At 41.4% G+C, this 17,085-nt stretch overlaps 3 protein-coding genes across 8 annotated transcripts in view; all 3 read right to left on the bottom strand.

Moving 5' to 3' along the window:
- The window catches only part of LOC124193026 (pleckstrin homology domain-containing family G member 5-like), an 87,708-nt gene extending 78,247 nt beyond the window's left edge, over window positions 1-9,461 (bottom strand). For 2 of the 5 annotated variants that reach the window (XM_046586665.1, XM_046586671.1), the window contains exons 1-2: window positions 7,445-9,461; window positions 2,402-2,586 (exon numbers count right to left, since the gene is read on the bottom strand). In XM_046586665.1, the coding sequence (XP_046442621.1) occupies window positions 2,402-2,579 (178 nt within the window). In that variant the 5' untranslated portion in view covers window positions 2,580-2,586; window positions 7,445-9,461. Of the gene's footprint in view, window positions 1-2,401; window positions 2,587-3,925; window positions 4,744-7,444 lie in introns of those variants that run through there. The other 3 variants (XM_046586667.1, XM_046586670.1, XM_046586666.1) reach the window with 3 other exon arrangements.
- A 1,342-nt stretch (window positions 9,462-10,803) lies between these two features.
- On the bottom strand, window positions 10,804-14,753 carry LOC124193028 (WW domain-containing adapter protein with coiled-coil-like). 2 transcript variants are annotated; one of them, XM_046586677.1, is made up of 9 exons: window positions 14,525-14,753; window positions 14,363-14,396; window positions 13,089-13,770; window positions 12,684-12,918; window positions 12,382-12,587; window positions 12,043-12,309; window positions 11,740-11,900; window positions 11,533-11,660; window positions 10,804-11,459 (listed from the first exon to the last, which is right to left on the bottom strand). In XM_046586677.1, the coding sequence occupies exons 1-9, from the start codon at window positions 14,563-14,565 to the stop codon at window positions 11,387-11,389; spliced, it is 1,827 nt and encodes a 608-aa protein (XP_046442633.1). In that variant the 5' UTR covers window positions 14,566-14,753; the 3' UTR covers window positions 10,804-11,386. The 2 variants fall into 2 exon arrangements, with proteins under 2 accessions (XP_046442633.1, XP_046442632.1); XM_046586676.1 differs by having other exon boundaries at window positions 12,013-12,309; window positions 14,525-14,751.
- Window positions 14,754-15,476: 723 nt separating this feature from the next.
- On the bottom strand, window positions 15,477-16,778 carry LOC124193032 (39S ribosomal protein L10, mitochondrial-like). The gene is made up of 6 exons (XM_046586683.1): window positions 16,612-16,778; window positions 16,470-16,537; window positions 16,270-16,401; window positions 16,099-16,209; window positions 15,829-16,027; window positions 15,477-15,769 (listed from the first exon to the last, which is right to left on the bottom strand). Exons 1-6 carry the CDS (start codon window positions 16,652-16,654, stop codon window positions 15,531-15,533), a joined length of 792 nt encoding a protein of 263 aa, XP_046442639.1. The 5' UTR covers window positions 16,655-16,778; the 3' UTR covers window positions 15,477-15,530.
- Between the last annotated feature and the right edge of the window lie 307 nt (window positions 16,779-17,085).

The raw sequence follows: 17,085 nt of genomic DNA, 5'->3' as shown, positions 1-17,085 counted from the left end.
AGGTGTAAGAGATAAAGACCGAAAAATTGTCTTTCTTGTTCGTCTGACTCTATACCCTTATTTCTATCTGTCGTATTGTTCGAAAAAATGAAAAGAAAGTGGATGGGGAGAGGACTGCATATACGGCAGTCATGCAGTAGTGTGTGGCTGCCACGGCATTCAGAAAGAGATGAATCGACGGAACCCGACAAGAGAAAAGAATCAAAAAATAAAAATAAAAATAAAATAAAATAAAAAAACCGGGCCGGTCACGCGAGAGACAAGCGCCAGCCGATTGGCTAGTGAACCCGGGCGGGAGATGAATGTCCCCCGCTTGCACGGCTATTGTTTTCTCGCGTGGCGCTTGGCGTGAACAAAGAACAACACGAAGGGAATAATCAAACAGATAAAAAAACAAAAAAAAAAAAAACAAGAAATCAGGTTGACCGATACGGCCGGAGAAACCTTCCCCCCTCTACCTACTAGACCATCAACCGCTCGAAAAAAGAATATAGAGGTAGGCCACTGCCGAGGCCAGTGCGACTATAATACCAATAATAATATATCGTGCATTCAACTCGCTGGGCATTTGGACATACAGTGAAATAATCACCAGATCACGATTTAGGAGACGTGTAACTCGAATTGACGGGTGCGCACGTAGTGGTAGTAGGAGTCTATCGGATTTTTGGAAGAAAAAGCGGCCATTGTGACCAGCCAACAAGGTTGTTATTCTTGATGGCCGATTGCGCGTCTTTGTGGGTAGTTGCTTGTCTTCGGCATGTCGATATAAGCAAACAGAACACGCACACAACAATTTTTCATTTTTTTTTTTTTTTTTTTTACAGCGGTTACGTCCCGCTCCGCCTGTTTCCATGGATGCCATCCAGAAGAGAGAGAGAGAAAGAGGATGAGTGCCGAAAAAAATATTGAAGTGGAAGCGGCGCGCATGATAATTATCTATTGCGCCCGCACGAGCTCCACTTTGCGGTCACCGGATGGGCAAGCAAGCTACTAGCTGCATGACTTCTATAAAATACTACGTCTGCACGTTACGCCGTCGTTCCGATCGCACTGCGCCGGACGGATGTTGGCTTCTTGGTGCATTGGCTTCTCCACATCGTCCGGATGTAGCGGCTGCTTATTTTTATACACTTGGCCATAACGGGTTATCCATTCCCACCAAACAAAATGAAGAAGAAGAAGAGAAAGTTGACTCCCAAATTTAGACTAGACGCCTATTACGTCAAAATCTGTACGTGATTGAATTTCAATCAGATCCGGTTCCCAGTTCAAAAACCAAAACCGGAATTATAAAACAAGGAAATCGCGGGCGCATTTGAATATAGCCCTTAGTTGGGTCCAGGGTATTTCTTTTTATCTTTTCACGGACCAGAGAGATCATTTTCAAAAGGCACAACGTCAGTTAAATTCGTGGGGGGTATCGTAAACTAACCCCATTTTAGAGACGATGAGTTTCCAGTTGAGGCAAAACGAGAAAGAGAGAGAGCTGAGGCTACAAGTTATTTGGCCTGCCAGTTGTTTTTCATTCCGTCGACACGGAACATAACGAGCGCGCCCTCTACCCGCTGTGCGCCTTTCCACACACACACACACACCAGCCGTACAAAACGACGTACACGAAGTAAAAAAGGCGAAGTCTCAACCAAACAAAAAAAAAAAAAAAAGTACAAGTAAATAAAAAGAAAACAAAGAATGAAAGATGGTTCAAGTTAATAAAAAGCCCGAAACAAACACCAAAATATTGTAAGGAGAGAGAGAGATGCGAGCTAAAGGCTCCGGGTCGTGCAACAGCCGGAACACTGATTAGTTGCGTAATGAATGAATGCCACCACGCCTCGTTACATCCGAGATGATGGATGATTCTTCTCGTTTTGTTCTACCTATTTACTCCGCGTTCGATTCTGCCACATCTCCACGAGAGAAAAAACAAAAACAAAAAACAGAGTGGGTCACGGAACAGTTCACGTGCATCACGAAGGTATAACCTCTCTCGAAATCGCCAAACTCACGAGATACTCTCTCCCTCTTTACGAACGACCTTTCCTTTCCATCGCCGAGCTATTTATTTCGATCCGCGGACGGGGGATGATGGTGGTGGCGGATCGTTCCGCACGCCAACCCATCCATCTTTGCAGAACAAGACTCAACCGCTAGATGGAGAGTGATCCGCCTCTTTGCGATCGATGAGCCCAGTGAATAATAAATATCAAAAAAGAGGCACACAAACATGTTTTCCAGGAGGCAGTAAAAATTAAAAAATGTGCACCTTCCGTCCGCCGACGGAATATGGCGCAAGGTGGTTGCCCGTTTCGGCCGCACGCTACTGGCACGCTATCTAACGCTCACGAAGCGAAGTAGACTCACGAAAAAATAAAAATACGAGTTTTTTAAAACTTACTACTTGCGCTCCCGTGCCGTTTGGTGGCGCTCTCTTGCGCTTGCGCGTAATAATTCAGCTGCTCCGATGTCGGCGGTTTCAAATTCGGCGGCAAGGTGGACGCCGAGCTGCAAGGAGGTGCCGACGGTTGATCCGGCCGAACAACCCACGGTTTAAACCAATTTCGATCTTCCTTCATTTTTTTCCTGTACAAGGAACCAATAAGGAAAAGGCAAACTGTTAGCATTTAATGAAATTCAAGATTGATTTATGGCCAAGTTTGATAATATGAAACGGCACACTTTATCATCCGGAGCGTAAGCAAACACTTTCAAAAGTCTTAGCGAATAGGGTCGTAAACATTTCAGCGCGCAAGTTCCAGCACCATCTACGGTCAGCCGCGCCTTTTCGCGCTTTCCGATTCAAATCTCCCGCATTTAAATGAGATTCGGGCGATTATGCCCATTCAACGCGGACGACAATGAAAACGACACCGACGGGCAAGGTTAAACCGGCAGGCCATCTTATTCACGTGCACGAGGAGTTCATCACACTTGACGGGATCCAAATCAAAGAGGAAACGTATAGAAATGCGCATTTAAACGTAACCGAAAAGAAAAAAACATTCAGCGGTGACGTTATAAGAGCAGGATTCAGGCAGTTAACCACTCGCATCTCACCGCAACAACAATAACAAAAGAGCATCGTGAGAAATGTGTGTTCCAAGACGTTGTCTAGATATTCTTCTAGCAACTGCTATTCATCTGGTGAGGCCGACCGGAACGTCTCTCTGCATATATCCACATAAGTTGGTACCATCAGAAACCGGAATCAAATTAATGGGTGGAATGCAATTCAACGAAAACAGCTTTCGCCGCAAGTCAGAAATAAAGGACGACTTTCTGTGGGGTAGAGAGGGAGAAGCGATGACGGATGGCTGAGCTCTCGGCAGACGGGCAACGCGCCGTCCGGTTTTGATCGGCGAATAACACAAATATTTACTGTTGAATTTTCTAGAGGGGACCCCTCCGCCATAGCAAATAAAGATGAGCGGATACAGTTGCCTTATCATCACGACATTGCGTGAAAGGCACGTCTCACAATCAAGGTCGCCGTGTTTCAAAAAAGAGTGGATAGACCCATCCATCTATCCGTGCGGATGACAGGCCGTGAGGCATCGGCCGCGCTCGTGCGGTTCAAAAAGAAAAAAATTTTCGTCAAAATGCAGGAGAAACAAACTCAAAAGATTCCCATTCACCTCCCGCCATCTTTGCGTTGGCCAGAAAAGAGGAGGAATAACTCGGGCGCGCCCCGCTACAAGAAATAAACATGACATGGCGTGTCGAGCAGGTAACAATTACAAGACATCGCAAAACAAAACAATCCCAGTCACGAGTTCAAATATTACTGCCAAATTCAACGTTTTCACGTCTTCTTTTAAAGTGTCCCTCCCTCGATTAACATGACCTAACGTTGCACAACATCAACGGGGGGTATAAGGAAAAATGATTTACATTCACGGCGAATCGGTTTCGGGATCTTTTACCTTTTGCGGGAACTGGAGAAGAAAAACGGCGAGAAGCAGACGATGATTTATGGGTTTCTGCAATTAGGCGGCACTTTGAAATTTTCCACAAACAACATTTGTTGGATTAACTACTTTCTTGTTTATCGACAACATAGCGGTTCAACACTCGGCGCTTCATCACACAACAACGGCCAATTTTTATGGTTCGATGCGAAAAAGGTCAAGAGATATTAATAGAACTGCCAGAATCAAGTTTCACACACTAAATAAAGTCTTGTAGCTAAACAAAAAAACTGTCCGTTAGCCACCAAAATCGTTAATGGACTGCTGGTCACTTCGTACCTGGCACATCATCAGCGTTTCGAGGAACTAGAAAACTTAATCACATCGACCCAATCTCGTCAATGCCATCGAACACCACTCAACGCAAGGTCACTGATCTACCTAGAGTTGCACACTTTTCAACAAAACAGTTATAAGTGTGCCAGCAGCTGTCGAGTCAGACGATATCATTTTTTTTTTTCAAAAAGAAACACTTCGAATGTCATTTACAGGGAAAATGATAAGTGTGACCACGGGGGGAATGACGGAACTTGTCTGCTCTCGAACTAGGGACTTTATTAGTAGCACATCTGTATCACTGAAACTGAAACCTGAATTTGGGTTTTCACTTGGGTAATATTCACCGCTATTTGGTAGCAGGGGTGTCGTGAAATAACGAATCTGTTATTGTATTTTACAATACAGAACACAGTGAGAATTAAGATTGAGAAAGAGTGGGGAATTGAGAGCAACAGCGAGAACCGTCTTTCATCGTCGTGATCTTGTTCCTGACTGACCACGTGAACGAATTTGGCGCGAATGGGTAAACGACTAAAACAAAAGGGGGATAGGGGGGAACGGAACAGTGTTGACAGATTGGGGAGGATAATTCCGATTTCTGTTTTTCATGAATGATTTTACTTACGTCAAAAGATGGTTTTACTTTTTGACTGGGGGCTGTTTTTTACGACCTTAGAAAAAAATACAAAAAGGAAAAAATACCTAGAAATTGGTAGGTATCAAACTTTGGTAATATAAACGGCTGACAATAGAAAAGGACTAGGGCGTATTTCGGTAGGATCTTCATGTTTTTCGGTTACCTATTTGGGTTTTTGTTTGTGACAAAAGCAGAGGGATGGGTTAACAAACCAATATTTTCATATAATCGAGTTGCTTGTTCAAATGTTGAATTGAATTCAGAGGAAATTAATTGAATAAGAAAGGTGAAGAGCGAATCGACCAAAAATCCCTCTTCAAGATAATAGATTACACTATTTTAATTTCATTTTTGAACGCTAACTCGTCTACTTCAACTCCCGTTATTTCATTAATCCCGGACAAGCTGTAGAAATGTCCAGTTACCCCACCCATCGCTGTCTCGTTTAAGGTTTAACCCTTCTCCAGAAAAACACATAGCAGAAAATATAAAGAAAACCAGTTCGTTGGTTCGTTCGTGGCTGTCTGGTTTTTCAATTTCAGTAGGTTTTCTACTTTAAAGTTACGAAACTTCTTCTCTGCCAATTCCAATTAGCATGAAACTTTTTTTCCCCCCTTTATCACGAACGCTGATATCGTCTGGTGGATTTTAAATAATGGTTCCCAAATTGTGTCCCGTCAACAGCGGACGAAGACGAGGTTAAATCGGTTTTCATCAACTTCGTAATGAGCCCACAGGTCTCTCTCCACCAAACTTGGGAAGAGAGAGAAATTCGTAGAATGTCCTTTTATCATCAATTCGGCATAGGCGAACAAAGAAAAAAAAAAAGCCAAAGCTATTACGCGCATACCACACCGCCGATTGCTTCTGGCTGGCTTCGGTCCGAGATGCCGAGATACCGTCATTATAATAAGGCTGGTGGTCCCGCAACTTCTTTTTTCATCCATCGGCATGTGTGGTACGCCGCCGAGGGTGCGTTCCATCTCGTTCCTTCAGAACGACCATGTCGCGAATGCATTTTTGGGGTTTTTTTTCTTATAGAAGAAGAGGGGCTGTTGAACGTTTGCCGCTTCGATTGGTTTGGTTCCGTCTGGTTCGGTACAAACTGCATAATTGATTGGCATTTTATACCGTTTTATAATCGAATTTGAATCTGCATAGTCGGGGCCCAACCTGCTGTCGCTTATATTGTTCTCGTCGGACTCTGAATCAAAGTGGGTAGTTTTCGAATTCAACTTTCCAATTAGGTTCGCTCTCAATCAAATGTCCGTTGCATTTGCATATTGTATAACATTCTTCATCACCACAGGCAGCAATTACGTTGCCCCGTTATTTCTTACTTTCAAGATTTTTTTTGCCCCCCGATAACTTAATGAGAACCGGTTCAACAGTGATTTTCGGTCGTCGTCGTCATCGTCCAAAAATTTACGTTGGTCGATAAAGAAGGTTGGTATTTTACAAGAAACTATACTACCAATCGCCGACAATTAATGCTGTTGAAGAATAGACATCCTCGCCTGACGACAAGGCCATACAGCAGCCAGCCAGCCCCCCTTCGTGCGGATGCATGGAATGTTTGTACACCTGGCGTCATGGAATTTTTTTCGTTTGAGATATTTTGCTTCAATCTCATCTTCAAGGCATCGGCCAAAATTTCGCAATACCCTTTGTTGTTAAAAGCTAATAATAATGAAAACTATTTTGTAGATAACACAAAATTGAGGAAGGCGTTGTTGTTTGCTGCAGCGCTGTTAATACAGGACGTTTCGCGGCGGCGTTTTATCACCCGTCCGCGACAGGAATTTAATAAGCCATGACGCAGTAAAAGGCAATTAAGCTCGAGCGGGAGAGGCGTTCACCATGTAAACCAGCCAGCCATCGACTCACCAATAATCTCGAATGTCATCAACAAATACTTCCTCGGTTATCCCTTTTTTATTCGTTCATCTCCTCCGGTCCGTGTAATGAAAACGGACACTCTAACACCAAGGTGAAAAGAATAAAACAAGAGCGTACATGTATCTTGATCACGATTAAAAACCACACCGATGCCGCCCCCTTTCCGCCTATTTAAGTCTTATTCTTTTTTGGCGAAATTGGTTTGGAATTTGTATCGCGATGCCTTAACAAAGTCACGAACTGATGAAGACGCCGCACTTCGTTTTTGAAAATGGACGCTCGATGGTGCGCGGCGGCAGCAGCAGCAGGTTTTCGTGCGGTCAGGTAAAACTATTTCGCCACATACCAACGTCTTTACGGTTCGTTATTATTAGCGAAGAGGTACTGGGAAAACAGTAACGATGAAACAAGCGTGTATAAATAAAAAAACAAAAGAGGTTGATGGTGCGTCTCCAATTGACCGATCGTGGAAAAATTGAATTTGGATACATACGTAGGAAAGAAAGAAAAAAACGAACGTGCTCGATGTAACAATTTGAAAAAGGCAAGTGCATTCAAGGTTGATGTGCTCTAGAGGACGGCGCCAAGGCGACGAGCCCCGTCGACAGCTCTCAAACATGTAATAAAGAAAAGCATTTTCATGCGGCGAGTGTCCTACCTGAGTGAGATGGAAAGGTCACGATCACGCAACTCGTCGATTCGTTCGGTCTTCTTTTCACAGCACTAACGACACCGGAGGACGCGCTGGAAGCAACAACGCAAAGCACAAATTCGAATCGGAACAAATGATGCCGAAAATTGGCTCTCGCTCCGCTTCAACAGACACAGACACAACACACTCACATGTACAAACTGTGTCAGCAGCAAATTCAGTTATTATGGTTATTAAGGCTTATGAATTTATTCAGTTTTTCTTGTAGGTGGGGCAAACAAAACAAAAAAAATGGGTTTTCCTCTCTAATAGCCGAAAGGGAAGTTCTAAACAAAATAACAAATGGACGCGCGCACCGACTCTCTTGTTGCTACCGCTACCCACTAAATCCAAAACCTGACTGAGAGATCTATCGAATTGCTGTCGCCGGTAGACCAAGCCTCCTGGACTCCCTTGGTGGGTAAAGACCTGGCAGAAGCGGTTGGTGCGTTTGTTTGTTTTTTTCTGGGAAGGGCGGCGGCAACAGCAGTTGCTTTTTTCCCTCCATCACGTACATAATATACAATAACTGGATGAACAAGTCGTATAGAGCTGAACAAAACCCAGTGGAAAGAAAGAAAAACAAATCAAGTCACAAAGGCATTCAAAAAGCCGCAACATTGGAAAGAAAAGGAAAAAGGCGAAACAATAAATCTTAATTTCATTTTCTCCCTGGACATTTTTGTCATGTCCAATTGTCTGATGAATTCCGGTTCGCCAATTCAAGTTCTTCCGAAGCTAGTGGACTCGGTGAGAGTGCGGTTCGTCTCTGTGCGTTCCCATATTGGAAAGTTGATTGGTAACTTTGGCTTGGTTTTTCTCTAAGTGCTCGTACCAAGAAGCACTCCCATTGACTCGGCATTGAACCTATTCAACCGAGCGAGAGAGGTGTTGACGATAATCGTGTGATGGTCGACTGTGTTTTCATGCGGTGGTGATGACCCACGCGCGGGCGCAATAACCTCGCACGTAGAGAGAGAAAAAGCCGTACTACCTGTAGTATTACAGGGCCGTATAGGCTCTATATAATAAAGATACCTTTATCTTTCAAGCTCGACAGGAACAAGCCTCCGACGTTACGTTTCGCTGGGTTGGTGTCTCTTTCTCCCGGAGGTGGACGCTCGATGAATGTTCACATCGACAACAGGAACACGGGGGCCGGCAGAAATAGCGTGGCTTCTTGAATCATCAGGACTCGCGACGGGCAGAATAAACAGATGGGCTTAGAACACAATCGGCCGTCTTCCTGCCTGGGCATACCTCTATATATATAGAGAGAAAGAGATGTTCCATAGGCAGTTGGGCGACAGTAAAAAGAGGAATAGAGTAATAATCGCTTTTTGTTTGTCTCCCACGATTTATCTGCTCACGACGGCGTGCAGTCGACAAACCCCGTCTTCCCCTCATCAGGTGAATTGTTCTCACGAATGTTTTGAATTTGGATGTGGACTCTGCACGCCGCGAAGAATCTGAAAAATCGCTCGATCGAGCGCGCTCCGCTATTCTTGCTCGAGTAGAAATCCAAGGTGTTTTGGTTATATACGCTGACCACTACCGTTCTTCCGTTTCTCTACACAAAAGCCACTTTTTCTTTTGGCTTGAACACGTTCCTCTTCTTCTGTTGTTTGCATTCCTTTCAAAACGATCATAAAAACCTCCTACACAACAAAAAAAAAGCAGCTCGGGAAATGGTACAGACGTACGTTCATCAAAAATGACACAATGATTAGAATACACTTTCTTTCATTCATTGTTTTATGGATGAATAAAAACTGAGCGTGCCGAACAACAAAAAGGCACTGGGAAAAAAAATAAATGTTCGTCGAAAAACTTTCTCCAGTCCATTTCTTAAATTTGAGATTACTATTATTTTGTTTTCCCCCTTCACAGTAATTGGAGAACGCGGAATTGAGTTACGACCAGTACTCCGATTGTCCTACATATTCGTGCGTTTTTCTCCTGGATTTAGATAAGTGGGATTTGAAACGAAAAGACTAAAAGAGCAAAGCCCCGGCCAGATTTGTAAAAGTAATTGTAAAGGTAGCGCCGCTGGCTTACGGTAGGATGCTTGATGAAGTTGTTCGACATTTTCCCTTTCTTTCAGTAGTAGATCTATGCAATCGAAAGTAACCAACATGCAAACGGGTTATTCCAAATTCTTGATTAAACTTGTAACATTAGAAATCTGTCATTTTTGTACCCAGTTTAAACAAACCAGTGCGCTTCGAAATGTTTCAACTTCCCATTGTGGAATTTGTCATTTTTAGCTTCCGGAGCGCACGTTGAGAATGCCGTTACTTTCTCTCATATTACATTCGTTAGAAAAAAATAAAAATAAAAGCTGCATTAAGTACTACCCTACTGAAAAGTTTCCCAACATCTTACCTCACGAAATTTAGCGGTTTCCAACTGTCCACTTTGGTTGAAAACAAGGAAAAGGAGGAGCAAAATAAATTTCACGCCTGAGACTGTCAAAGATTCAGTTGCCTATCCTTTTAACGCTTCGATCTATAAAAGCCGTTGACAAGGGTGAATCATATTGCTAGAAATACTTTTCTGCATGGGCGTCTGTATATTGTCACTCGAGTATAAAAAGAAGTAACGCTCTCTTTCGCTCAATTAACACGAACCCCCGAAAAATAAATCAAGGGCGACAGAGGATAGAGCCAGTTTAAACAAAACGGGATTCGTACTGGTCGTAATAACGCAGTATTCCTTAAAAATTATCAGAATAAAAAAGGATAGAAAAAAATATTTAAAAATAATAATAAAAAAAAAAAATTAATTCGATAACATATCAACGATACAATACACAGGTCGTGCAGGATCTCCATTCGTCACCCTCGGTTTAAAATACGCAACTTCTGCTTTTGAGACTTAAATCGAGTTGGCGAAGACGCACTTAACTTATTTATAAGAAGTGGAAACAGGGAGGCAGCACCGCAGGAACATCCGAAGGAAGGGGGGGAATAGGACAGGCAGGAGAAGTTGTAGAGAATCACGCAATCGACCCCAGATCCTTCTTTAATTGTTTCGCGGGGTTAGAGCCGGTAGCTGAGATGCACTGTTTTCTTGGTGTGTTCTTTATTCTTGGCTTGGTACGAGTCGGATTGGACTTGTAAAGGGAGTAAAGTCGACGAATGATAAATGATAAGACACAGAAAAATCCATCGAGAATGCAGAATTGAAAATTGCAACCAACAGAATGATAGCCATAGGCTGCAGCATCACTTAAAACAAAAATATTGGGCTCAAAACCAGCCCAGAAATAAAATTGATACGAAAATCAACTTTGTTTAAGAGCAGATAGTCTTGTTCTTTTCCACTTCTTTTTTTAAACACCCAATAAGGGCGACACGAACATCACACTTCAACGTCGAAATAAGCGGACGAAATATGTTTTTTTCTCCAGGAAGGGCGAAAATTTTATACAGAAAAGGGAGGAAAATTATAAACTGCGTCACAGACAAAAAAAGAAAGAAATCGGGTGGGAAACAATACAAACGAGGGAGTAGGCCAAGACAACAAAACTAATTCGGAGCGAATGGAAAAATTGGCAATTAAATCTTTTTTTTTTGTTGTTTTTGTTTACGGACCCGACCAGTAGAAACTACAGAATTACATGAGAATAAATACAGCTTCTGTCACTGACAGGCTCGTCTTTTGTTATCTTACTGATGAGATACCAACATCCTTCTGAGTCGCAATGCATTCAACGCAGCACACACGTGCCTTCAACGGCCGGCTTTTGATGTGTTACTTCGCCCCGAAAGAATCGATAGAAAGAGAAAAAAGTTTTCACCGAGGAAATACAAAACGGTTCCGCGAGAGTAAAAAAAAAAATATTATTCTGGTTTTAAGACGAAAGAAAATCGAGCTAGCTATTTTTTCCTCCAGCAGAGAAAAAATTTAGTCCGACATAAAATGATTGGGCGGCTTTAATTCCTCCAACTCCTTCATCTGTTGTCTTAAGAAGAGAATCCTGCTTTCCCAAACGAAATAATTTCAGTTAGGGTCAGGATTAACTTAAAATGAAAGAAAATCGTTGCACGTACCGTTGCTCCTGCAGAGTGGCTTGAATATCAGCTACTCGGACCAAAGACCGCGCCATCTTCAGTTCAGCCGATACTTTAGTTACATGAAGATTGCCAATGGTGTGCAGATCTTCGCTCACTTTCGTCGCCTTTGATTGAAAATTGAAACATTAAAAATACACACACACACACAAAATTTAAAGGTTTGCTTTGCTTTTAGATATTTACCTGTTTTTCTAACAGCTCCGCGGGCCATCCGGTCACGTGAGAAATCAAATCCGGTCTATAATGGGAGGCTAGTGAAGGTGTTAAAGCATGGCTGGATGCAGCAGATGGCCGTAAACTTGCCGCTGCCGCCGAGAGGGAACTTAAACTTGTCGCTGGGCTCCCTAATTAGCAATTTAAAAAAAAATTAGAACTGATTACGACCGTTAAATTACTTTTTAACAGAAGCCGACCAAAATAATAAATTTAAAAATTAAAAAAAATACTCTTCCTTACAAACAAGGTCGGATCGGATAGTCGAATTACCTCGACGAAAATCTGCTTCAAGTCTTTCCGAATGAGTTGGCGTAGGAGGTCCGTTGGCAGGATCACCTTCCAGGGGCGTCGGAGCGGAAAGACCATGACAACCGTCCGTTAGGTGTGAAGAAGATACTCCTAACGAATTCATGTTCTTTGGTAGTGTCGCCACATTCGAGGCGGGAACAGCAATCTGTGAAGAAGAGAGCAGCGTCTGCAAGGACTGCAAGACTTCGTGTGCTGGAAGCTCCATGTGTTCCAAATTTTGTAGCGAACCTTGATGAACAAAAATTTCGAAACGTCAATTCACATTCAATACAAACTTTCCCACACCGTTTCATAAATTACCTAGAGCAGTGATATTCCCCATTCTTCCGAGAGTAGCCGTAAGCATAGACTGTATCGCAGGATTGATGGCAGTTCCTGAGACAGATGATCGAGTTAACTGGGTTAAAAGCTGTTGGAGGGATGATAGACTGGTCGTTGTAGCAGTCGACGTCGTCGTCGGCATGGAGGAGCCAGCCTGTAACGGCGACATCAAACTAGGAGCCCGACTAGAATCAAAGCGAAGACAAATAACAAGGTAATCCTTCTCATCTAACAACATCGAATTCTTTGATCAGCACAAGCTGACGAAGACAACAAATTACCTTGTCGAGGCATTTGGAGTTTGAGAGGAGGGTCTTATGAGTTGAATTGGAGTGCTGGTCGGTGGATGAGACAGTAGACGTGGCAGAGCAGTAGCTAATGAAACAGGTGCAGCAGAACCAGCGGTCGGAGTTAACCGTGGGTCAGGCGTGTAAGGTGTGGCGACTTTTGGTCCGGAGGCCTCGGAAGTCGGCGTGCTATCCGCCGGGGAAATGTCCATATCTTGGCTAGGTCGTTCTAAACGAGACAATTAACCTTGTTCAACAATTGCAACACTTTGACCGAATGGAAATCAACGTTAAAAAGGTTTGAAACACCAGATTGCATACTAGATAATAAGCCAACATGATAAGTTACCAAGTTCGGTAAGAGTTTAACTAGTTTTGTTCATTCATTATACAACATACCGTAGCTGTGTCTTCTGGACTGCGGCTGTTCCGGCACCGATGGCGGAGGCTGATGAGTTCTATGATTATCTCGATTCTCCGTTGAACGAGATGATGCCACATTGCTACTACTGCCACTGCTATTGTTGTTACTATTCGACATAGTACCAGAACGACTAAAATTGGAATGTCTTTCAGACGGGCCACTACTACTGTTACGAGACGACGAATAGGATTGCCGGTCGTACTTTCGTTCGCGATCACGATCCCTATCACGTCTGTAGCGCTCTCTGTCGCGCTCATGTTCCTTTTCCTTCTCCCAATCAACCCAGTCGCGAGGTTTCTCCCACTGAGAGACTTCCGTTTTACAATTGTAGTAATATTTCTTTCCCGACGAGCTGACGTGTTCTGTCCAATCACCGACTCGTTGAGGCTTTTCCTCTGTGGATCCTCGATCGTGGTTATTGCGTCTATCTGAGTCTCTTGGTCGCTCTCTTTCACGAGGAGACCGATTGTCTCTGTCTCTCTCCTTATCCCGTATCCGTTGCGTATAAGATCCTTTGTGCACATAGCTTCTGTCTCTGGGGCTATCACCAAAAGAGTTGGGGCTATCAGAACGTAGCCCTGTCCCGTTAGGCGAGTCGCGTGTTCGATCATTGTATCGATCATAGTTTCCTTTGGAATTACTATACTTGGTACTAGCCTGTCATAACAGAAAAAACAATGATTAATAATGTAACAATAACAAAATAAAAATTTGATATAAACAATGAGAAATCTGCACTTCTACAACTGAAACACTTCCTAAACCAAGTATGGTTGTAACAAATATATCACTACTGTATTGTCCAATGTAGCTGTCATTTGCTTTGAGTGCCCTTTGTTTACAGATGTGGTTAGAGAAAAAATTTCCTAGCCAATCAAATAAAGATGAATCCCATAAATTACTTTCGAGAAGTTCACTAAAACTAGACAGAGAATCCTTACTTAACATTCAAACCAAGAAGAAAGAAGGATAAGTCATTTACTTGTAGGTTTGGCTACCATTGTTTACCAAATGGCATTGAGAACACAGAATAACAACATAATGATTTTTCAAAAGAATATTCATTGAGGATTCTGAATCTCATAGTAAACAACTTATAAAACTTGTTAATTCTATAAGATAGAAAAAGAATATTAAAGAAAATTCAATTTGACTACTATAAACTATGATGTTCACTAAAGTGTTTCTGATTGTTTACGAATCATCTTTTCTCAGTTTAAAAGTTTACTTCATTTTACCAGTACTTTACCTGGTAAGGGTGGGACTGATGTTTATCGAAATACCTGAAACGAAAATAAAAAAAAAACGTCAATAAAAACAAAATAAGTTACAACAAATATGGCGGAATCAACTGTCACGAATTTTGTTTTACTTGGGAACTCGGCTACATTGTACAAAAAAAAAATCTTACCCATCATCCAGTCTTGGTAGTTTTCTAGCATGCATTACCATCAATGCAATGATCTACAAGAGATTAGATTTAGAGCTGAAACAGCTCTTTCTTCTACGAAACGAGTTTACGAAATTTAAGTTTAAGTGTTTCCAAAAAGGCCAGACGCCATATAACATCCGGGCTCCCTCACTCAAGACACAGCATTGCCACTTTACTATAAACAGTCCTCCAGAGGGCGATATCTTTTTACACAGCATTGTCACATTCACTAATTAAAACTTGGATGTGCAAATGTTCATGTGCGCTATTTTGCAATTTTTGCTCTCTATCGGTCTTCTATATCAATGTCATCTCTTATTAGACAGTAGTTGTCTACTCACTCTCGATGTGTAGTGTAAGTGGAAACGTCACATTTTTAGGGAAATACCCAATACCAATACTAGTAGTAGTGTTGTCGATCTGTCAAAAGATTGTAGGATGTTGAAGTTAGGAGAAACTCGTAATTTAAGAATATTTGAAACATTTTATTCCCCCGTGTTGCACCGTGCGTAGGATAATTAAGTAAAACCACCTTTGAGTTCATTTTTATTTATTCTTATTGTATTTTTCTATTTTAGTAAAAGTTACTGATGTGACTGATCCTGCACAGTGCACACACATTGATTGAATTGTGTAGAAATCTCATAAACATTGTATACAGAATCTTGCCCTTCTCAAATGCTAGCTTAGTAAGTCATTATTCAAGGCCATGGATAATTTTCCTTTCTTTGACAACTGCCATTTAAAAATCTAGTATAACTTTGCTATTCTTTGTATGGCAATTTTGTACTAATGCCATTTAGAACATAGTTTGAAAACTAAAAAAATTTTAATGAAATAAGAGAAAAATGGCTGATAAAAAAATACATAACTGTATTTTTGGGGGGTTAGGGTGGGTAGCTTCCAATTGAATAGATGTTTTAAAATCAGGCAAGTTTTTTAAACACTGTATTAATCTTCTCTAATGTATCTGCAATACACTTTTTTAGCTTGTTCCATCAGCAGATGTTTCACTTCCATCAGTAGATGTTTCACTATCTTTTTTTACAAGCTGTTCCAGAGACTGTGTTAATTGCTGCTGTTGATATGTCAGGGATTGGCTCAATTGAATTGTGTGTGAGGACAGGATTGAACAGAGCTCAGCACGCAGCATGTTTATATCTGGTAAAGTGGCAACCCATTGCAGCTGACTTTTGGTGATTAACCTGCCTTGGACTACACCAGCTAAAATGAGAAAGAAATATTAGACTACATCAACACACCTTAGTCAAATTTGTGCTTACCTAAAAGAACCAAGTGATTCATTTTCTTGACAAATTTAAGAAGTTTAGGTACATGAAGGTCTTTACTGCACAAATAGGCAGTTTTCCCTTCATGTAATCTTAGAACAGGCTCAAACTCTGTTCCAGCCAGAGCCAAAGTGGCAATTTTTCTACTTCCAAAGACCATTTTCATGTTGTGACCATGTATCATTTGTTTAATCTAGATATTAGAAGTATTAGTGTATTGGTATTCAACAAAATGCAGAAAATAAAATAAATAAATATTCTAACCTTAATTAGCTCATATGCTTTAGAGGAATTTTCATGAAAAACAGCAATCAGCTGTGATTCGGCGAATTTCTTATAAAACTCTTTGGCCAAAAGTTCCTCATACTTGGAAGTCTGAATACAAATAATATTAATGGAAATGCTGATGTGACTTAAAAAGTAAAACTTTGTTACCTCTTCCTTTTCTTTAGTTTGCCAAATATTGCCACACTTTTCGAACCATGGTTTGTCCATCTGGGGATCTGGGTATATGGGCTCAAGGGCAGCTTTGAATCTTGCTTTGACATAATGATCTGGAATAGGTCTCTGTTGTGAGTAATAAGGTCATGTTAGTAAAATCTAATGGAAATACAAAATCAAGTGCACAATATTACTTGGATATTTGGTTTTCTTGTTCTCCATCTAATTGCAGTCGTCGTAGGTATCCAGGGCTTCAACAGTCCTACAAATTACAATAAATTAGAACATGTAGCATTTTAACAACAAGAATAAAAATGATTCTTATTCAAGACTTACTTTGCAGATTTATGAGCCTGGTAGTGGATTCAATGACAGACATGATTCTGCCTTATTTTTTAAAAAATTACCTTAACCACGATTATTTGAGAAACAAATCAAGTGCAAAGCAGACGACGATTGGCACTGATATTGATAGTGGCATAGTCACTTATTTGTCTACTAGATGTCGATTCGAGTGGCGCCATTTGAAAAAGAATTTTTAACTGCAGAAGTCGTGTAATCGAGATTTTAGTTTGATAGAGATTAATGGTTAAAAACAGTATATGATTACGAATATGATTATATTCATAAATAAATAAAATCATGTTTTATTACTTCTTTTTGGCACGAATTTGCGCACTGTTTGTGCAATTACAAACATTGTCCTACAATAAAGGATGAAAATCCTGGCCTTCCTTGGGTGTTGGTGGCGAAAATTTAAGTGGAATCCATCCGATTACTATTACATATTTTATTCTAAAAAAAATAGAA

Source organism: Daphnia pulex, chromosome 4, assembly GCF_021134715.1.
Source record: "Daphnia pulex isolate KAP4 chromosome 4, ASM2113471v1".
NCBI classification, from domain to species: Eukaryota; Metazoa; Arthropoda; class Branchiopoda; order Diplostraca; family Daphniidae; genus Daphnia; species Daphnia pulex.
The sequence above is the reverse complement of the archived record's forward strand: the minus strand, read 5'-3'. Positions and strand labels throughout refer to the sequence as shown.